General features: G+C 36.3%; 1 protein-coding gene across 1 annotated transcript; it reads left to right on the forward strand.

Annotated features, from left to right (window-relative positions):
- The first annotated feature begins 19,025 nt into the window (after positions 1-19,025).
- LOC145796074 (uncharacterized) lies at positions 19,026-20,836 on the forward strand. The gene is made up of 3 exons (XM_082881068.1): positions 19,026-19,259; positions 19,418-20,025; positions 20,122-20,836. The coding sequence occupies exons 1-3, from the start codon at positions 19,026-19,028 to the stop codon at positions 20,834-20,836; spliced, it is 1,557 nt and encodes a 518-aa protein (XP_082737194.1).
- The last annotated feature ends 2,843 nt before the right edge of the window (positions 20,837-23,679 follow it).

The following is a 23,679-nucleotide window of genomic DNA, read 5'->3' on the forward strand; positions in this document are numbered from 1 at the left end:
GCTTGCTTGTTGGAAGACTTTGATGTGAAAAAGAAAGTCCACCTGGTGAAATGGAAGAATTTAACCAAGGATAAAAGGCAAGGAGGGTTGGGGATTAGAAACTTAAGAGTTGTGAACAATAGCATGCTTGCTAAGTGGTGGTGGAGATTTGGGATGGAAGACAACTCACTATGGAAACAACTCATCTACAGTAAGTACAAGTCAGAGGAGGGTAGATGGTTTCTTTTTCATGTGGAGGTAAACAATATTTCAAGATTGTGGAGTGACATTCTACTTGTTAATGAATCTAACTACAGCCTTTTCAACCATTATTTGCACAATGCTAAAATCAAGATTGGAAATGGTGAAAGAATAGTTTCTGAGTTGATAATTGGTTGGGAACCATTTGTTTGAGGTCCTAATTTCCTAGATTATACTACTTATCAACGGAAATAGACATATCCTTGTATATATAGTGGTCTAGGGCCAGAAATCAGAACAGCTGGGCATTCAACTTCAAAAGACCCTTGTTGGCATGGAAGGAAGATGAACTATAGAGACTTCATGATGTTCTAGGAAAGGGTCCTGAATTGAGATTGGAATCTAATGATAGTGTTTTGTGGAAAGCTGATCCGACAGGTATTTTCAGTGTTAAATGCACTGTTAAGTGGTATGAATCATCAAATGGACCTGCTCTAAAACTTCCTGACTTGATTTGGCACAATCCTCTCCACCTAAAGCCCAATTTTTCTCTTGGTTGGTCTAGAAAGAGAGGTTAAAGACTTTAGATTATTTACATAGAATTGGTATCCTAAGTGATGAAGTTAGTAATGAGTGTGTGTTTTGTCATGCGGAGATTGAATCACTTAATCATATTTTTTTTATTTGTCCCTTTGCTTGGAAAGTATGGTCCACTATAATCAAGTGGTAGGGTTTGTAATGGGCCTCCCCTAGTTCAGTGCACATGCTAATGCACTGGTGGATAGTTTGGACTTTTAGAAAAATGGATAAGCAACTGTGGAGATCAATTTTGCTTGTCGGTTTGTGGTCCCTTTGGAAATGCAGGAATAACTGTTTGTTTAATGAGTTACATCCCATTTGTGAAGATCTCTGTCAGTTAATTAAAATAAGAGTGGCCTTTTGAATAAAAACACACTTATTTGGGCAAGGATATGCGGTGGATGAGTTTGTCTTCAACATTCAACAAGTTAAGAGCTGCTTATAGTACCTCTGCTGGGTCTGTGTGCACTACTTATAGTGCTCTGCCAGGACTGTGATGTGCCATGGTCTGAGATGGAGTTGTGAGCAGAGGATATCTATTTTGCTTATGTTTTGTTTAGCTTTTTTGCTGCTGTGAACTGTTTTGCTCTTTTGCTCTTTTGCTACTGTGATACTTTGCTGCTAGCATGGTTTTGTTATTTTGTTGTTGTGTTGATTTGCTGCTATGATGATTTAGCTTATTTGCTGTTGTGAAGCAAATGAGGGGTCATGCTCAAGGTTAATTGTACTGTATCATTAAAATCTATTGCCCATATTAAATAGCATATCAAATTCAAACCTAATGAACAAGACTAAGGATCAAGAATCCAACAAACAAGAATAATAATTAACATTGAGGTGGTCAGAAGTTGAATTCAAACCTTTTGTTTCATGGTTAAAGAAATTGTGATTTATTTCATTCAACAACAATTACAGAGAGATCTAGAACATTATATACATGTGATGCAATCGCTTAACCGTAACTACTAACTACTAAACCTAACCATAATTATGTTGGAGATAATTTTGACAAATAATTAATTTAAGCAAATAATTAATAAGATAAAATAAACAACAAAATTAAATCTTATAGTACTTCTGTAGATGTTTTATGAACAAGTTTGTAATTGAAACCAGTGTTTGAACACTGTAATAACTCGAATTCTAATACGTATCGGATTGGTGTAAATTGGTGCCCATCACCTTAAAAACTTGTGTGGTTGTCGAACTCTTGGTATTGATGGGGTGGCAAAGTGAACCTTAAATATTATAATTGAGGACCCTTGGGTGATGTTTGGAACCTTGATTGAAGCCTTAACAAGGTATTTAGGCAAGATTAGATCAAGAGCCTCAAATTTGAGTTTTTGTTTTTGACCAACCTTCACTCTTTTGCCATTTTCTCCTTTCATACTTTGAATTTGAATTTGAGGATGGAGCCATTGGAAAGCTTATTTTCGAGGTTTCAATTTGGACACAAGAACAACCTAAAATGGAATCCAAACAAGAGAGTTATACCTGTTTGAATTTTGAGTTTCAGTGTTGGAAGCATGCTCGCTCAAGCGAGATTTTCTTCGCTCGAGCGAACTATTCGATTTTCAAAAATTCTGGGAGCTTCTTTTCTACGCTTGATCCAAGCTTCCTTTGCTTGAGCGACCAGGTCACAAACAGACATTATAAAGTGACTTTTTGAGCTAAAAACTTTATTTTTCTCCCTCTCTTCTCCTCTCATCCTCTAAACCCGAAACCCTAACTTTCCATACTCTTGATTTCTCTTCTTTTTACCCAAGATTCACCCCACATCTTTTAAGAAGATTGAAGAGCAAGCATAGATTAAGAGTTCTACCAATTCTTTTACGATTTCATTGGAGTTTCAAGTTGGGTCTTCATCTTTGGATTCCAATCTTGATGTAGGGAGTTCTCTTAGCCTTAAATACTTATGATTCAAATTGATTTTGGTGACATTTTGAGATTTTGAGTTGATTATGGGTTAAAAAACATTAATGGCTAGTTGTTTAAGTACAAATTGGGTTTTCACTCAAATTTTCAAAGGGTGTTGAATGTTTTAGCATATTAATAAATAATAATTGATTATTTGAGGATTTAACTAAGAAAAGAGGAAAACCCCATATATTCTTTAAAACCCTTAGTTTGAAATTTTGAGTTAAAAAAAAAAAGGGATTTTGAAACAAATTGATAGTTTTATGTTAAAATTGACATTAATATGGTATTGGAATACATGCAGATTATGAAATGGGTAAATCCTAATAATTTGATGAAACTAGTGTGGGGATAGAAGTTCTGGATTAAATCATTTTGGAACCTTAGCTTGGGAGTTTAATGAAAATGAGATAACTTACCTAAGTAATGTTTAAAAGTGGAATTGGAGACGTTTTGAGTTGATATTTACATGATGTTGGAACGATGGAAAATTTGGGATTAATGTTGCTATATTAGATGATTATGGAAATTGTTGAGATTGCCTTGCTTATGTTTCATGTTAATTATTCTTGTAGTAATGATCTGAACCTTTGACAAACTATGATATTGGCAAACCAATTGCATTGCATTGCATTGTATCTTCATGACTTTGGGATCAAGTGGGCAGAGTTAATTAAAAATGGGTTAATTTGAAATGTTTTGTATGTTGGGGTACCCAATTGCCCTTCCGTTCTTGTAGGTTGGAAAATGTGGGGATGTTATCGGTATGTTGGTAAAGATGCCTAATTTCCCTTCCGTGCTTGTAGGCCGGTAAATATGGAGGCAAAGTTACAATGATTGATGGGTGTCCAATTGCCCTCCATGCTTGGTGGCTGAAAAATATGGAGATGTTTTAAGAATGAAATGGGTGTCCAATTGCCCCTCTGTGCTTGGTGGCCAGTAAATGTGGAGGTTTTCTAAAAGTAAGAGATGCCCGCTTGTCTTACTGTGCTTGGTGGCCAGTAAATGTGGGGAGTGTTTGTGACATGTAACATGAAATTTGTTACAAAATGAAGGTTCATTGTTAAATCAACGGTTAACAAATTAGGTCAAACTTGGAATACAAATTTAGCACTTCACAAATTGGTTTTCTAGTAAAGTTAAGTTGTATGCATGGCGTGACATTGCATGAACATAATCACTTTGAGCATATTTATTTGTTGTTAAATTTATTTCCTACTGAGTGTCAAAGCTCACTCCCTTTTTATGGGCTAGATATCCTAAAAATCCAGGTGTTGAAGGTGTACCATGTTAGTGTCGAAAAGCGAATGGAATTCAATGTGGAGCACGGAAGCTTCTTTGATGTTGTTCGCCTATAGCCATTGAGCTTGTTTGTCGAGTTAGGAATTTTATTTGTTGAATCAAGACTCTTAGTCTTGAAAGGTGTAAGCCCTTGTGGCAATTTAGATGGATATTTTTATATTACCGTGTATTGTAATTTTATTACTTTGAGCTGGACAAGAAATTTATGAGAATGTGATTGATTCCAGTTATTGAATTGTATACCTTTACTTATTGTTCATATGTTGGGTTGGTAGCATATCATGGTGTGGATATCGAGGCATTACAAACAATGTGTCTTTAAGACAAAATTTCATCTTCTCCAATGGTGCTTGAGAACAATGGATGTCCTGTTTCCACAATACAACAATCACCATAAACGAAGAGAGCACACTCATTGATTGTACAACGAACCAAAATTATGTTTTGCACTCACAAAATTCAGACTCGCATAAATGAAGAATACAAGAAGAATGCTTGAACTTGAGGAATTTGGAATGAAGAAAATTGGAATGGAGACTGCTTTTATATAGGCTTTGTTGACACATATTCAGTTTGAATAAAAAAGGCATGAAGAAAAAGATGACCCTTAGGTCACACCCTTTTAAGATAAAGAAACACCATGAAGGGTTGCATCATTTCATTCAAATTAAGGGTATTTTAATTCACCGCTTCTAAATTTTCCGACAAATTACTATCTAACTCTAGTTCTAACAGACTAACAAACTTCAAGCTTTGGCTAACTGGGCTGCAGTAGACTGCAACTGGGGTTACAGCTCATATTGCTAGGACTGCGACTCATTCTGCAGCTTTGGCATACCAAGTGTGACTTGAGCTGCAACTGAGTAGTATGATCCATATGTGTCCGCCCTGTATCTATGCTCAACATTTCATCTTCATCATTAGGTATCTTATCAATGGTGTCATATTTCTAAACTAATAAATCTACTTGTAATATATTTAATCAAACCTCGTTGGTCAATGTAATTTCCCTTTTTGTCCTTCTGAATGTGCTCTTTTTGTGTGTAGTAAACACACAACAAAGACTTTGATTGCTAAGAAGTATTTCACACACTGCAACACCCCACTGAAAGAGGACTTTTACCTTACTATTATTGGTGCTTTATATATGTTTAACGTGGTGATCTAATGTATCCACTTTCTGAAACAATTCTTCAGCAAATGATGGATTTGATGTACCTTGTAGCTGGGCTAACTAAATGTACTTTTCAATTACAAATTGAAACAATCCTTTAATATAGATAGCACAATTCAGAAACTATTGAATGACCATGAAGCATATGAAGTGTTCCCCCTCTTTTGGTATTTAAGTAATAGCTAAACTTATTTTGAGGTACAACTTTAATGAAGTGAGTTATATATTTAGATATGTAGAAAGTGTAATTCATTTCAATTGTGTTTTGTTGGCCACAAATAAATAAATAAAAGTCACAATCGAAGTGATAGTGCACATCTTTTTTGCGCTTCTATGAACCTTTTTTAGCATAACCAAATTTATTGTGGTTTAAATTAACATCATTTTGAATTGTATTTAAGTCATTACTTTTGAGTAGTAACTAATATCAGTTTACATGATAATTAAACACCGTTTTGTAGCATAATCAAATTTATTATGGACATAACTAACATTATTTTGAATTGTTTAGGTTGTTACTTTTGAGTGATAACTAATATCAGTTTACATGATAATTAAACACCATTTTGAGTAGTAACTAAAGGTACATTGGCTCTACTTTGATTTGGTCACCACTTCAAGTCATAATAATATCACCTCCAAGTATAATCACTACTATTTTAACTCATAATTAGGCAATGAATCACATTTTCAGAGGAGTGTATAGTAAATTTATCTACATATAAATAATCATACATCCCTAACCCAGCCATTTTGTGAATGTAAAATTAGGGGTGCTTACGGTTCGGTTGTGGTTGGAAAACCTCCAATCTACCATTCATCCGTCGGATTGGCAGATTGGGAAAAATTATTCCGCATCCGTTCGCCGGATTGGAGGATGCGGATTGAACGGATTGACTGATTGGCAGATGAATGTAAATCGATTTGGCGACTTTTATAAATTTTGAACATAATACAACAATTTATCAACATTGTTTTTTTGGATAACAATTCCGTTTGGTTGTGTTTTGAAAACATAATTCTACACCTACATTTAAGTATCATGTTTGGTAGGAGTTTTGGAATAAGTTTCCAAAACTCTGCAGAGAACTCTCTCTCAGGCGCGCTTTTCGGAAATTTTTTTTTTTTTTTTGAAAATTTTGCCTAACCGGTCGTCCGGCCGGTTGATTGGAATAGTGAATTTTATTTTATTTTTTTGCAATTGATATGTTAATTTTTATATAATCAAAAAAAAATATTTTCTGAATGTTTTAAAATTTTTTATGTGCTTTAAAATAATTTTGAGTTGTATGTTTGGTTATGAGTTGTAAATTTTTGTATCAAATATCAAATGTCACATCAACAATTCTCTACTCAAATCAAACTCTTTTCAAAACTCTTTACCAAACAAATTTTTCATACTCAAATCATAATTCCAAACCTCACAAACTCAAAATACAACTCATATTCTCAAATTATAATTACAAAACTCTACCAAACGCAACCTAACTCAACATAACTAAAAGATTATTAAGTAAATTGTCAAATACCAATAATAAATACATATAAGAAAACCATGCAGTATCAAAACTATTTCATTACTTTTTTTATTCAAAAACTATTTAATTTGATTTTTTTTTAAAATGACAAAATTAAGCATTACATTTTCTACACAAAAATACCAAATATCAACACTTGCGATTTGATAAAAGGATTTCCAAATTAAAAATAAATTGAAAACGTAATAGAATATCTAAATTATTTTTCAATTGAAAACACAAACAGAATATTTAAACAAATTGAAAACACAAAATCTTACAAATTATTAAGAGTTCTCTCAGTTTGGCAGTTCAATTGCAGCCAGCAGAATCTCAATCCCTCACCCATTCAAAACTAGGCGGATTGGAAAAAAATCAACTGACAATCGTCCGCTCGTCTTCACACATCTGTTCAAAATGTGACAAATCAGATCGATTTGATCAATTTAAACGGATTAAACTATCCACGGAGCACCTCCACGTAAAACTCTATTTTCAAATTCTATTCTTCGAAAGTTTAATCAATAATGTCCAGTTGGCATTCAAAATTAGTATCTTAAGGCTCCGTTTGGGAAGATAGATTGTGGGTTTTTTTGGCTATTTTAGTCATAAAAGACAAAATAGGCTATTTTAGCCACAACAAACAAAACACCACATCCAACCCATAATCATTACACTCTTCTCTCACAAAAAAAGTCAAAAAAGCCAAAAAGCCCTTCCCAAACCAAACTTTTTAACCCAGGCTAAAATAGCCAAAAAAGTCAAAAAGTCAAAAAACCAACCCACTTCCCAAACCAACCCTAAATCATTTTTTAAAAAATATTTAAGAAAGATTTTGAATTTGTTCATTAGTGGAGTGCTCAGCAACACCACTGACATTGATTGCATTACTGAGTTTTTGAGTTAGTAATTTTATGATTTTAAATTTTAAAATGTGATGATCTCTACATATATTTTTGATAAAAATTTATATTTTTTATAAGATGAAATTTCATAATTTTTAAACACAAAAATTATGAAAATTTCACAGTTCCTAGTATATATTTTGTTGTGGGAGAGGGATGAGCAGACTAGTGGTGTTTTTATATTTGAAATTTTTTGAAATTTTGAGAAAAAATATTACAACTAATAAATTTTCCAAAATTTTGAAATTTTTGTATGATATTTTAACTATGAAATATCATAATTTTTTTTTTTAATGGGGAAAATGGCATTTATTAGGCAAGGTTGCCCTAAGGTAAGGCAAGTAAGGCTGCTGCTTCGGGCCTCAAATTCTATCTAAAACATAAGGTCACAAAATAATTTTAATCTTTTGTTATGTTTGGTTAATTATTTTAATCTTAAATTATGTTTGGTTTATAAAAATAAAGTTGAATAGAGTTCATAATGTTTATTTTCACATTTGATTTACTAAAAAAGATTACAAATAAAATTATCATTCACCATTATGAGAGAATTGTAATTTTATAATTAAAGAATGACCATTTTATTCAATTCAATTTCATTTTAGTGAGCCAAACACTACATTATAGTATTAGTAGTTCAAAAATGAAAGTTTAAACAAACAATTGAATTGGTAAATTATTTAAAAATAATGAATTCTTGCTTGCCAAATGTATAAATTATTTTACAATAGCTTCTCAAAAATTATTATTTTTAAGCTGAAGTTAATCAGATTTTACAATTTAATTTACAACGTCAAGAAAAAATGTGAATAAATTAATACTGTTAATGATCTAAAATGTTCAAAATTTATGTCAATAATTATGATTTATCCCAATAATTATGTGTAACATATGCAACAAAAATTTATAGGAGGTACAAGCAAAAATATAAATAAATTAAAAATCATTACTATTTACCAATATGTATATATATATATATATATTTTTTAAAATATGTATGAGAGTTGAGGTCTCATCTTATGAGTTTGCCTTAAACTCCCAAAAAGTAGTTAGGGTCAACCCTGTTATTAGGTTAAGAAATATTTTGTAGGACTTCCTAATCTATAAAAAGGTCCCACTAAATTCTAAGGCCATGTTTGTTTTCAAATGTAGGCCCTTGGGACTATACTATTTAATGTGTTGGAATTGTTAATATTATGTTTGTTTTCAAAGTGAAGCTTGTAATTGATAATCTCTTAGGATTAGTTGGGCCATGGAGGAGGAGATTAGCTTGGAAAAAACCATTTTACTCCTGTTGTGTGTTGTCTGTCTGATTTTTTTTTTTTTTTTTTTTTTTTTTTTGCGCGCGCGCGCGTGTATGTTACGTCATTTTTTCTTATATATATAAAGCTTTCATTTGGGATGTTAGGTTAATTTTTTGACTTTTTGATTATTTTAATCTGGGGTTAAAAAGTCTCATTTGGGATGAATTTTTTTTAATTTTTTTGAGTTTTGTTAGAGAAAAATAAAATGATTATAATTTGGATGTGATATTTTGTCTTATTGACTTTTTAACTTGTTTTGTCTTTTTATAATTATTTTAGCTCAAACCCTCTATGCCAAACGAAACCAAAAAAATATTAAAATAATATAGTATAAAATATAATTTTTAATATTAAAATATATCAAAAACATTAACGTGTATTTATGGTATTTCATATAGTTAATCCCCTCACTAAAATATATCACAAACAAATACAATTTTTCTTAATTTTCTCACTCAGAACATCTCCAATCGTTCATTAAATCTTTCATCAAATTTGAGCAAAATTTTGATAAAAAATTTGATTTGATATGATAAACTCTAATGATAAACTAAGATTTTTATCAAATTTAGCCGGTCATCCAGCCTAAATTTTCCGTTCATAAGTTCAAAATCTCCACTAACAACTATCTACAAAATTTGATAAAAGACTAAACATTCCCTTAATTTAATAAAAAATATATATATCTCCCTTCATTTGATATCAATTTAATGAATCAATTGAAATTCTATCTTTACTAAATTTTTATCAAATTTAAATTTAATAAAATATATAAATTTAAATTACAAATGCTTAACAATCTCTACATCAACAATTTCTCCTCCTACCAATAGAATTCAATAAAATGTATAAATTTAAATTATAATAGCCGTCATTAACTTGATATGACAAACGGGCCAACGAGAGGTGAGTTTTGCAGGACCCCACGCAGTTATCTGTGGCCCACATAATGTAAGCCCGATGTGGGACCCAATTGAAAGTTTCGTTTTAAGTCCAATGCCATAGCATTTGATTGAATAGTTGACCCAGTCTCGTTGTTTGAAGAAACCTTCCACTTTAATGGGCTGACTTTTCCATTTTATCTCATGACCTTTGATAAAAAAAATTTCCCGTTTCATTGTTATCCTTTAATTTGTTTTATTCGTAAAGTTGGATTAAAATTTAATATTTAATATAGATCCTATTATAAAAACACACAATTTTAAATATTTTTTAAAAAAATTTGTAACATAATTTTGATTTTTAAGAGTACTAATAGAATTGCTAGCTGAATGAAGAGACATTTTACTACATCTACTACTAATTAGTCTTCAAAATCAATTAATATTTCTTATTTAATAAACCATTGAAAAATATGATTAAATAGGTTAAATATGTCATTCATTATATTTTGAAATTCACTAAGAGCATTTTTTAAATCAAATGGCATGACATTCCATTCATATTGACCAAATGGTGTATTAAATGCAGTTTTATACCTGTCTTTAGGATGAATTTGAATTTGCCAAAAGCCACTTTTTAAATCAAATTTACTGAAAATAACAGCTTGACTAAGGCGTTTGATTAAATCTTTTTTTATTTGGAATAGGATAGCGGATCCATTCTAAAATAGCATTCAATGGTTTGTAATTAATGACTAAGCTAGGGTTATATAATTTAGTCTTTGTTATTTTAATTTGCTTGATTTTGCTCTTTAATTTAACGAATTGTGTCATATTGGTCCAATAAATAACAGCCGTTCGGTTTGGCGGAAGGAAAGTTGTCATATGCTCAAACGATGTGTCAATTTAATCCTTATGGTTTACACAATGTGTCAATTTAATCCCTGTTATTTTAATTTGCTTGATTTTGACAGTGTAAATTGACATATCGTTTGAGTTTTCATTCACCAAACCTAATGGTTGTCATTTATTAGACTAATATGATACAATCTGTTAAATTAATGAGTAAAATTGAACAAATTAAAATAATAGGAATCAATTGACATATCGTACAAATTATAAGAATCATTTACATAATTTATCCAAAAATATAGATATACAATTACACATGTATGACCTGTGCATCTACCACTAGTATAGTTAATAGCAATGATTTAGATTCCCTCAAACTTCAACCACCACCACCCCACACACACATGGCAGGTGGTGATTGAAAAAAAAAAAAAAAAAAAAAAAAAAGGTCAAAGGGGTGGGGGAAAAGGAGGTCCTAATCTTTATTCTATAGTTAATTAGAGCACCGAATTAATATATATTTATTTAACGAAGATATAATTGCTTCGAAAATAAAATTGTTAATTACAAATGTGGAGTAATTTATTTAAAGCGTTGCTTGCGTATCACATATCCATCTATTCTTTCCCCATTTCAGGGACTAGAATAGAAGATGTAGGGCTACTATATGGTCATCCAATATATGTAATGTCTCTGTGCTTCTAAGAGATGGTATTCACATAATATGAGACATTTCTGTCATATTTTATGTTTGGCTTTGTGTTTTTAGTATTACTATAATATATAAATATGATAATAATATAAGTATCAAATAAAGGTTGCCCAAAAAAATTAATGGACAATTGTTGCACTATGGTGGCAGGAAAAGTTAATTACTCACTAATGAAAACATTTATAATTTTAATAATTAACTAGTCTATTATTCGTGCTATGCACGGGATAATTATAGATATTTTATATTTGTTTTAGATTTTTTTTAATATATAAATTATGTTTTTAAAGATTTTTTATAAAAATAATTTAACAATCTTATCACTAACTATAGTGTATGAGAGAAGTTGAAAAGGATACTGCAGTAACTATACATGGACTGTATCTATAATTATTTTTATGATGGGATTTTAAATGTTGATTAGGGAATTTTGACCAAATTAATAAATGCAGGTATGTGGAAAGACATATGGATTGAAAAAATTTAATAAATGCTAATCAGGAGATTTTGACCAAATCAATAAATGCTGAGATTTTTTTTTAAATAAAAAATAAAAAATTTAGAAAATTCAAATTGGGATATTGAAACTCTCACAGGCCTTGATGGTTAAAAATTCCCTTTTGCTTAATATATAGTATAGATAAAATATAATATAATATATATATATATATAGATTATAAGATAAGAGAAATAAAATGTTATCTTATTATAATGGAGGAGATCTTATAAAAAAAACGTATAGACATGAATGTCTTCCTATCTTATTGTGTTTACAATTATCCATATATGTAAATTGTGATTTTTAAATGTCTTCTTTTTTTCCTTTTTTATATTATATTAAAGTTTAATATTTTGATAATAATCATATGTGTTGGACTTTTCAAGGAATTAAATGTCTTTTTTTTATTATATTATATTAAAGTTTAATATTTTGATAATAACCATATGTGTTGGGCTTTTCAAGAAATTTTTTTATGTTTGTTCTTAATGCATTAAAGTGTTATTATGAGAGGATAGTAATCATATGTGTTAAGACTTTTCAAGGAATTCATATGTGTTGGATTTCAAAAAAAAATTTTTATGTTTATCCTTAATGCATTAAAGTGTTATTATGAGGGAAAGACTTGAGAGTTAGAAGATGTTAATAAATGTTAAGATTTTTTTTTTAAATCAAAAAATCAAAAAATTTAGATTGGGAGATTGGAGCTCTCACAAAACTTAGAGTTAAAAATTCCATTTTACTTAATATATAGTATAGATATTTATAATATTTATTATTTTATAATTTTTTTTGACACCCACTGTGGTGTCGTTTCTCTAAAAATTAAAAACCTTCTTCATTTATAAAGCATCATTTTAAATTTAAAAAAAGTGCAATTAAATGATCATTAAATTAGTACAATTCTAGATTACCTGTCAATAGCAGTTAATAAGGGTAAAATGGGCCCCTCACTCCCCCCGCCAAAAAATTTATTTTTATTTTGAAAAATAATAAAAATGTATTTAATTCATTTTTTTACTTTTTGGGTGAATTTAGCTAGCAAACAGTATGAATATGTATGATCTATCATATGCATAGAATAATAAAAATTTTATTCTTAATTTGTAAATCCAACATATATAGAATAAACATAAGAGAGGGAAAAAAACATAAGAGAGGAAAATAAATAAATAAATATAAGAGAGGGAAAAAAAATCCAATGATGCATACCAGTTCTCTTTATTCTTTATCACTGATATTTCTTGGATCCTGAGAGTTTAAAAAAAAAAATGTATAATTTTTATTACATACACTTATGAAAAATTTATAATCTATTACAACAAATCAAGGTTTTAGAAATAAAAATTTACAGACATTCGGGCTCTTTTGGGAAGTGAGTTGGTAGTCAAAAGCCAACTTTTAATATATTTTAGGTTATATCATCTCATATTTTTTATACGTTTTTTCAAAAAAAAATTAAAAAAGCTAAAAAGTTAATTTTTAACCATCTTCTCAAAATAGGCAAAATTCACTTTTTAGGGACAAAATATTTTATTTACTACTAGTGTCATTGTTATATTTTTAGTGATAAAATTAGACATTTAATAATGAATTATATCATTTTAAGACACAAATCTTCATTTAAGAAAGATAAATATTTTGGCCAATTTTTTTTTGTCACAATTATTAGCAACGTTTTCACTAAAGTATTTTTTTTTTTTTTGACATTTTTGGACAACCTTTTTGTGACGATTGAAATTGATCTGCCAAGGTTTTATTTAACAGAATTTTAACTTTTGAGAATAGAAAACTTTAGACCCTAAAATTTTTATATGTTATAGCGATCTTTTTAAACTTATTAATATATGTCTTAAATTGGGGACCAAAGAAGGATGTACCATGTGCCCAGTTATAACTTTGATAGTCATTGGTTACGACTAATTTGTAGTGTTAGTTATAATTTTATTACGACTCATGTTGGTTATGATTTTATTATGATCTATTATAGTTCTTATTTTGGTTATTTTCATTATGTCTCAAGTATTATTTGGTTATGACCCATTTCAGTGTTAATTATAACTTAGTTATGATTTATTAATAATTATAACTTAGTTATGATTTATTATAGTATTAGTTATAACTTTGTCATGACATATTGTGCTTATTATTTTGTTTGTGATTCTTTAGTTACGACTGAAAGTAGTTTAGTTATAGTAGTTTATAGTATTAATATCACAAATTATCATAATTTGTATATAATATACATCTTTAAAAACAGGTATGTATTGTAAAAGTTTCTAAATAAAGACAAATGCTAACAAGTGCTCTTTAGGTATTGTTTAATGTTGGAAAGCGTATAAAAATGCCTTAAAAATACGTAAAAATATATATTAATTTCAATAAAAATACATTAAAGTTATTAAAAAATACGCAAAATGATTGAAACCCCCAAATTTGGAGATTTCCATGACCCCAAAATGATCTGGACCACTCATGTATTCTTTTCTTTTTTTTTTCCTTATCTCTCTCACATGAGTGATCCAGATTATTTTGGAGGTTATGAAAATCCTCAAAATTGGAGGTCGCAATCATTATTGAGAAAATACATTGTGTTTTACAACAATAAGCCTACAGAACCAATCCATTTTACCCAAAAGTTTGCCAAAATCTCACTTGGAAGCCGCCTCAGCGTGGAGCCTACTTTAATTTTTTTTTTTTAAAAGAAAAGAAAGAAAAGAAATTATCAAAATAAAAAATAGTATCGTTACTGAGCTATATATACAGCGTTGTTATTCTGTTACAACAATTCCCGTTGTTGACTGTGTATGTTGCCAATCTCAGTTTTTTGTCAATCACCAATGTAAGTTTTGAAGGGGCTAAATGTAAAATGGGTCAGGTCCAAGCCTTGGGCCGGCCTAATCCGACAAAGTCCGAATTCAAGTGGGTCAGATGAGTATATGGACAAACCAGTTGAGCCCAACTTCATGATCAACAGTCCACCCAAGTCCTCAAGCACTTGGGCCCAACCCGCAGTGGAAAGGCTAGCCCAGCCGTAGAGTTGGTCTGGGCCGAGCTGCGAACGGAATCTGTGGGCCAAACAGATAATGGGCTAGCCCATCTCTATGAATGATCCTGAAAAAGGCCGAGCCGAGGCATATCAGTACCGAACTGAAGTACATGAGTACCAAGCTAGAGAAACCTCACAAGGAAATATGGGAGCTGTGAGTGCAAACATGTGCAGGTTGCCACCTCAGCTGGTCCCCCACACCTAGAATCACGGAAGTTGTTGAACCAAAGAAATGTGATTTGTTATCAGCATGCCTACAATGAGTATATGCAATCAATGACAACTACCAGGTGGTCCCCCACCTGGAGCAATGCTAAAAGGACACCTGGCAGCATCCACATTCCATGAAACCACCTTGAGAAGCAAGTAAGGAATACTATATATATTTCATAAACTTCACATTGAAGGGGAGGGAATTGAACTGAACTAAGGTGAACTGTTTTAATCACACTTAACATACATTCCTTCTCCGATCACTGATTCCCACGCCGGAGGGGTTATCCGGCCAACCCCGGCCGGGCAGCTCTAACGGTGCTTCTTGTGGCAGGAGTCCCGGTCCTTGGATAGTCCAACTGAGTGCGGAGCCTTGATCCACTTTCATCTAGTGCGGAATCCGGTATGCACAATTGGTGCGGTGAGCGTGGATCACTTTATCTCTGAGCTCTGCATTCAGTTCCGGCAATGGGGATTGAGGACATTTCGCCTTCAGCACATACTCCACAGACGGAGAAGACGAAGGACAAAGGTTTGGCACTCCCAACAGTTCTGGAGGAGCAAACTGGAAACAATAATCAAACCCCCAAATTCGTCAAGCATCGACTGCCCTTCGCCGGAGGTTCTTCTCATCATTTCCTTCTGGAAAAGGATTATAGAGATCAAATTATAGATTCCATGGGAATGGAGATACGAGAATTGAAAGCTCAACTTAAAAAGGTGTTGGGTGATCCGACGGAAAAGAGGACGGAAGCAAAGCCCTCTCGTTTGCAACAAAGGAGCTCGTCTAGAGAACTACCAGTGAAAAAATTCCCCAGGAATGACTCCGAGCAACGAAGCCTACCTATCTCAGCACAGAGTGAAGCGGCGAGTAGCCACACCCGTGGGTCACGCCGGAGGAGGGCCAAGAGGCAGAAGACGGTTAGTCAACAAACTGAATACCCTCCTGAGGACCTTCGCACTTGGCTGATTGGCAATAGGCAGAACAAGCAACATCGAGATCATCTGGACCGTACTATTTACCAGAAAGAACATCGAGTGCTGGACAGGCTCGTGTCTTCGCCATTCTCTCCAGAGATTGAGACCATGAAACCTCCAAAGAAGTTCACTCCACCAAAGTTCACTTCGTACGATGGAAAATCAGACCCTCTGATACATATCAGCCATTTTAGACAGGCACTGATGTGCAAAGTCTTCCCATCCAGCTTGGGAGAAATCAGACTCCGATGGTTCGATCGACTCCCCGCTGGATCGATTCATGGCTGGAAGCAGCTCTCCGAAGAGTTCCTAGCCAGGTTCGTCTCCAATACTAAGATCCCAAAAGAGCCGGATACACTGTTCGGCCTCAGGAAGGAGCAAGAGGAATCACTACGCAATTATGCTAGGAGATACTAGGAAGAGTATAATGATCTGGAAGAAAATGTGTGCAGCGAGTAGATGGCCGTTATGTCCTTCAAACATGGTCTGCGCCCGGAAAGTAAATTGAGACAATCACTTACCAAGCGCCCGACCACAGCTTTGAAAGACTTGCTCACCAAGATTGAGCAGTATGCTCGTCTCGAAGATGATCAGATCCCCATCGAGGTAGTGTCAGCAGAACAAACAACCCGACAAAAGAAGAGAACGGATCGAGGAGAACACTGAGGGATTGCAGTGAATGAGGTGGATAAGTCCAAATCCCATGAAGCCATTGTGATTGTGTTCAAAGAGCCAATCTATCGAATCCTGGAAAAGATCAAGAGAGAGCCCTTCTTTGTTTGGCCGCCGAAAATGTTGGGAGATCCAACTCGGCGTAATCAGAAGTCAGATGCACCTACCACCAAGATAGAGGACACATGACTCAGAACTGCAGGGCACTGAAACAACACTTGGAAGACCTGGTGGCAGCTGGACACCTAAGGGAATACATTGATCAGGATAAGAAAGTGGCCGAGCTAGGGAACCCACCTCCAGAAGCAAATATTGAGCATCCACCCCGGCTGATAATGAATGTGATCCATGGGACAGCGGCTCAAGAATCTGAAGAGGCACTGAAGGAAGAGATCGCTAAGGCTGCGCAAATTCAGTGAATCATGTCAGTAGAGCCGGCATCGAAAAAGGTGCGTACAGTACCTAAATCCCCCTTGTGCACTGTTTCATTTACTAGCAAAGATCTAGAAGGCATACAGCACCCACATACTGATGCATTGATTATAACTGTTGGGATTGGGAAACGATTTGATGTAAAACGAGTGCGGCAGACATGCTGTACTATGATTTGTTCAGAAAGCTCGGCCTCTCCGAGCAGCATCTCACCCCAGCGGAAGCCCCGTTGGTCGGTTTCAATTCACAGCCGGAATGGCCGCTTGGAAGAATAGTATTACTAGTCGTAGCGGGGACAAAAACCCTACAGATAGAGTTCTTGGTTATTAATACACTATCCCCTTATAACGCCGTACTTGGCCATCCGTGGATTCATCGAATGGAAGCAGTCCCTTCAACCTATCACCAGCTCATCCGTTTCCCAACGGAACACAGAGTAGAGCACATCTTAGGGGATCAAATTGCGTCCAAACATTGTTTCATGGCAGCATTAAAGGCAAAACAGCTCCGCAATCGGGTACAGACAGTAGAAGTGGCCAGACAGCCAGTCTTGGAAGATGTGGGGGGAACTCCAAAGGAAAAGATGGTAGAGGATTTGGAGAAAGTCTTGGTAAGAGAAGATGACCCAGAAAAGTACTTCCTTAACGGTACCTCGCTAGGCCCTGATGAGAAACTTCAGCTACTAAAACTGCTGAGGGAAAACATGGAGGTATTCGCGTGGTCAGCATATGATACTCTAGGGTTGGACCCAGAATTTGCTTGCCACAAGCTCAACATCAATCCTTCAGCTCGGCCCATTGTACAGAAAAGTCGGAGATCCTCAGTTGAGCACACCGAAGCAGTAATTGCTGAAGTCAAAAAACTCCTGGCCTCAAGAGCAATCAGAGAAGTTCAGTACCCGCAATGGTTGTCTAACACAGTTGTAGTCAAGAAAAAGAACGGAAAATGGAGAGTTTGTGTCGATTTCACTTGCTTGAACAAAGCTTGCCCTAAAGATAGTTTTCCGCTGCCTCGCATTGATCAACTAGTAGACTCAACAGCAGGGCATGAGCGCATGAGCTTTCTAGACACTTATAGCGGTTATCATCAAATACCACTGTTCGGTCCGGATCAAGAAAAGACAGCATTTATCACTTCGAGAGGGACTTACTGCTACAGAGTAATGCCGTTCGGCCTCAAGAATGCCGGGGCGACCTACCAGCGAATGATCACTCGGATGTTCAAAGACCAACTGGGGAAAACCATGGAAGCCTATATAGACGATATGGTAGTAAAAAGCAAGTTCGCTACAAACCACCTCATAGACTTGAGAGAAGTTTTTAGCATCCTGAAAAACCACCAGCTTCGCCTCAATGCCTCGAAATGCGCCTTCGGGGAAGGAACAGGGAAGTTCTTAGGATACATGGTCACTCACAGAGGAATTGAAGCGAATCTGGATCAAATCAGGGCAATACAGGATCTCGAAGTGCCAACAAAGTCTAAGTAACTGCAGAAACTAGCCGGAATGGCGGCCGCACTGAATCGGTTTATTAGTAAATCCTCAGATCGGATGAAGCCCTTCTTCTAGCTTTTGAGAAAAAAGGCAGCATTTGAATAGAGTAGCGAATGTACCGAAGCACTGCAGAGCCTCAAAAGATACCCTAGTACACCTCCTCTACTGTCCACTCCAGAACCGGGAGAGGAGCTGTACCTCTATCTAGTAGTCTCAGATCATGCCGTGAGCGCAGTATTAATTCGAGAAGTTGACAAGGAACAGAGACCAGTATATTATGTATGTTAGCAAGACTTTACTAGATGCCGAGACACGGTATCTACCACTGGAAAAGTTAGCTTACGCGCTGTTTATCGCCTCAAGAAAGATGCAACATTACTTCCAGGGGCATACCATTAACGTCCTCACTGAATTTCCCCTCAGATCTGTATTCAGCCGAGCCAATTTCTCTAGCCGAATAGCAAAGTGGGCAGTAGAACTTGGTGAGTTTGACATTCGGTATCAACCCAGGAAAGCAATCAAGGCCCAGGTCTTGGCAGATTTTGTCACAGAATTTACTCCCACCCAAAGTACCGAATCGGGGAATCTAGGTTCGGCACAGGTGCCATGCGCCACCAAACAAGGAAAACCTAGCACTTTGGAAGCATGAAAACTCTTTATTGGAAACATCTGGCAACTCTACGTCGATGGTTCGTCCAATAATCGAGGCTCGGGGCAGGAGTAGTTCTTATTTCTCCAGAAGGATTTATCTGAGAACAGGCTCTCAGGCTAGGCTGGAAGGCTTCAAACAACGAGGCCAAGTACGAAGCGTTATTGGCTGGCTTACGTAGCGCCGAACACTTTAGTGCAAAACAACTTCTTGTTTTCAGCGACTCACAACTAGTGGTAAACCAGCTTTCTGGGGTCTATGAAACTCGAGATGAAATAATGGCTATGTACGCAGGCAAGGCCAGAGACCTACTCAGAAAATTTCAATCCATACGAGTGGAACGAATCAGTCGGGACAAAAATAGCCGCGCAGATGCTCTGGCATGCCTCGGCTCATCAGTGGATACAAAGGATGCCATGAGAGTTTGGGTTGAGTTTGTACCAGAACCAAGTATTGCATCTCCAGTCCTCTGCAACAACTTAGAGCCGAGCTGGATGGATCAAATATTGGTCTTTCTGAAATCTGGTAAACTCCCCGAAGACAGAAGGGAAGCCAACAAGATCAGGCATAAATCAGCTCGATTCTGGATCTCACCGTCTGGGAAGCTATATAGACGTTCCTACCTTGGCCCCTACCTCCTATGTGTGCACCCAAATCTCATCGAGAATGTTCTCTACGAAATTCACGATGGGATTTGTGGATGCCCCATTGGCGGAAGGTCACTGGCGCACCGAGCCCTCACTCACGGGTATTGGTGGCCACGGATGTAACAAGATGCATAGCAGTACGTACAGAGGTGTGACAAATGTCAGAGGTTTGCTCCACTCATTCATCAGCCAGCCAAAACTCTCACTCCACTCACCAGCCCATGGCCCTTTGTGCAATGGGACCTGGATATTGTTGGACCATTGGCGCGAGGCACTAGGAACAGGCGATTGTTCATTGCTGCAACCGACTATTTCACTAAGTGGGTTGAAGTTGAGGTACTGGCAAGCATTAAAGAGGCCGACACAAAGTGGTTTGTTTTGAGAAATGTGGTAGTGCGTTTCGGTATTCCGCAGGTACTGATTGCGGACAACGGAACACAGTTTGATGGTAAGATCTTTAGAAAGTTTTGTGCCGACCTCAGAATTAAGTATAGGAACTCTTCTCCAGGGTACCCGCAGAGCAATGGTCAGGCAGAAGCGTCGAACAAAACCATCATCAACGGAGTGAAAAAGCGACTTGAACATGCCAAAGGCAAATGGGTTGAAGAGTTACCTCACGTATTATGGGCCTACCGAACTATAGCACGACGCCCCACAAGAGAAACACCTTACTCTTTAACCTATGGAATGGAGGCCATCATCCCACTCGAAGTAGGTCTCCCAACCCTTCGGTCTGAATTATTTGAAAGCTCCAGTAATGAGGAAGCTATTGCGCAAGCACTGGATATGGCAGAGGGCCGAAGAGAGGCAACGCTGATCAGACTTGAAGCATATCAGCAGCAGCTCATCAGAAGTTTCAACCAAAAAGTTTTCCCAAGGTAATTTATACCAGGAGAATTGGTTTTGAGGAAAGTCATGGATCACAAACGGGTGCCTAGTGAGGGCAAACTTGGGCCGAACTGGGAAGGTCCCTATAAAATCACAGCCGTTGTTGGAAATGGAGCTTACTACCTAGAGGATCTGAATGGCAAAGCAATACCTCAGCCCTGGAACGTAGCAAACCTCAAGAAATACTATCAATAGAACCATCTCCTAACTTCTCTATCAGGATGTAAAGGCACTTATTTGTTGACCAATGCAAATGTTTTCCCACTCCTCTCAGATTTATCCAATTCTTGTAATTAGCTTTGATGTTTATCAAATGGAATAAGCTTTGGCTCCCACCAAACGGAATTAGCTTTGGTTCTTATCAAACGGAATTAGCTTTGGTCTTTACCAAACGGAATTAGCTTTGATGTTTGTCAAACGGAATTAACTTTGGTTTTAACCCAAATGGCTCAGTTTCAGAACGACTGAACGGAATTTAAATTTGGTTAGCACTCAAACATGCTAAGTGGTATAGCTTGGTGGAAAAATGTTTGGCAACTAAATTAGAATTTAGCCAAGTGGAATTGCTTGGTGGAAACTGCACTAATGTATCTTAAGTAAACATCTCTATTTAGCCAAGTGGAATTGCTTGGTGGAAACTACACTGACATATCTTAAGCACACATCTTTGCACCTACAAAACTTCTTAAGTATCAGCACATCAACACTTCAGTATTGATTCAAACTAGCAGAGTTGGAAAAAACTCAACTGAGCTACGTCAAGAGCAAACTTCTAGCATCAACCTCACTCAGCTCCAGCTGAGGGCAAACAATTGTTTTTTTTTAAAACCTACCTGGACCTGAGTAAGACATCCCTCTTTGCATTTCTTTCATTCAAATGCACTTGTACTATCAAAGTTGAAACAAACTCAAGCAGTTCTATACAAGGGACAACTTTTCAGTATCGATCTTATTTAGCTCCAGGTGGGGGCAAACAATTGTTTTCTTTTGAAACCAACCTGGACCTAAGTAAGACCCACTTACGAACTCAAAGCACAACCATACCACATATCCATTAGCCACGCCGATCACTAGTTCGGCCCCGAGGTCCCAACAGTGCTCGGCCGGGTGCAAATAGTGCAGTGCCACACCGAGCATCAGTCCGGCCCCAAGGCCCCAACAGCGCTCGACCGGGGGCAAGCAGTACAGAAATCAGACAGAGCATCTATTTAAAGACAGTATAGAATCAGACCAAGCACCTATTCGGCCCAAAGGTCCCAACAGAGCTCGGCCGGGGGCAAGCAGTATAGAATACATTCAGACATAAAAGCCAAACAGCATCAAATTGCAAGTTCAAAGAGGAAATTATATCATCCAGCAAAGGGCACAGAAGGCCTCATAACCAGCAGCAAAAAAAAAAAAAGGAAAGGAAAAATTGTCTTGATAAAGTGAAGAAAGAAAGCCCGTCATGGAAACCGAGCCACAATACACCAAAACAGAAAAGCAAAAAGTTCAAATCCTTTCAACATCAATTTTCATCAACAGTGGGCAACTCAGGAGCAGCATCAGCAATTTTGTCCAGACCATCTGCGGGAGGAAAAGTAGAGGAAGCTCCAACTTCCTGAGAAGTAGGAGCCACCTTAACCACATCTCCTGTGGCTTCGATCTCTAGGGTTTCAACCCCTTCAATGTCCACCGTTTCAGCGGCAACATTCACGCTCTGGGTCTTGCTTGCAGAATCATCTTCTGGGGCAACATCGTCTGGCAGAACAGCAGGGGTAGAAATAGTTTTCAAATCCAAGGATCTCGAAGGAACAGGGACATCATGATACAGGGAAGAGCCTTCAGGAACCATCGCAGCGACTAAGGCACTCGTCCAACCCTTTACAAAGAGCTTGTCTCGCAGCACTAGAACCTTCTCCTTGTACGCCGCCCCAGCTTCATCCCAGCCTTATTGCCAGTGCTTGGCCTCTAGCGTAGTATGCTCGACAGCCATCATGGCAATAACGGCCTCCAGTTCGGCCACCTTCCCCTTGAGTTGAGCCTGCGTCCCAATGGTAGCCTCCTTCGATTGTTCAGCAGAAGCGACAATCTTGTTCAAACGAAAGGCTTCCTTCTCAGTGGTTCGGCGTCCTTCCTTCTCTGACTCCAAGTTTGCCGTCAGTCTCTCTACGTTCATTGCAGCCTCCAGCACGACCCTTTCCAGCTCTTCAGCACGGGTAATGGACAGGTGCATTCTCTAGATACACTACAAAGGATGACAAAGAACTTAGAAAAAAGGAAGACATCAACGCAACAGCGAAGTTAAGTAAAACAAAGAAAACACTTACAGCAGTCATCATTTGAAGGGTCCCCTTCAAGATAGGAATGTCACAAGGCCCATTATGGTCGGCCATATCAACCGGCAACAACAAAACCTTGGTCAAATCAAAGGCAAAATCTTGTGAAGGGACAACTGAATCAGTGGTGGAAATGGGCCTGCCCTCATGTGATATTGGTGGCTCACATTTCTCAAAAGCATCATCCTCAGCAGGATCTTGAGAAGCTTCCCCCACCACTGCTTTGCCAACCTCCCTTCTTCTCTTTTTTGCTCGTGTAGCGACTGAAGTTGAGGGCTCGACAACAGTCACAAGGGTCCAGAAACTCCAATTTCCATCTTTACCTCCATGAGGCTCTTCACCTCGATTTTCTCCAGAGGGGTTTGCGAAGCACCGGAGGCTCCGAAGGCCTCAGCCTCTAAATCTACCAACACCCTTCTCTTCGCCACAGACTCGCTCTCTACGAAACTGGGGGTAGGGGAGGACGCTTTCTCAAAAAATGCATCATGACTTCTGCGACGGCTCGAGACTAGAGAGGTG

Source organism: Camellia sinensis, chromosome 7, assembly GCF_055761805.1.
Source record: "Camellia sinensis isolate YWXY chromosome 7, ASM5576180v1, whole genome shotgun sequence".
NCBI lineage: Eukaryota > Viridiplantae > Streptophyta > Magnoliopsida > Ericales > Theaceae > Camellia > Camellia sinensis.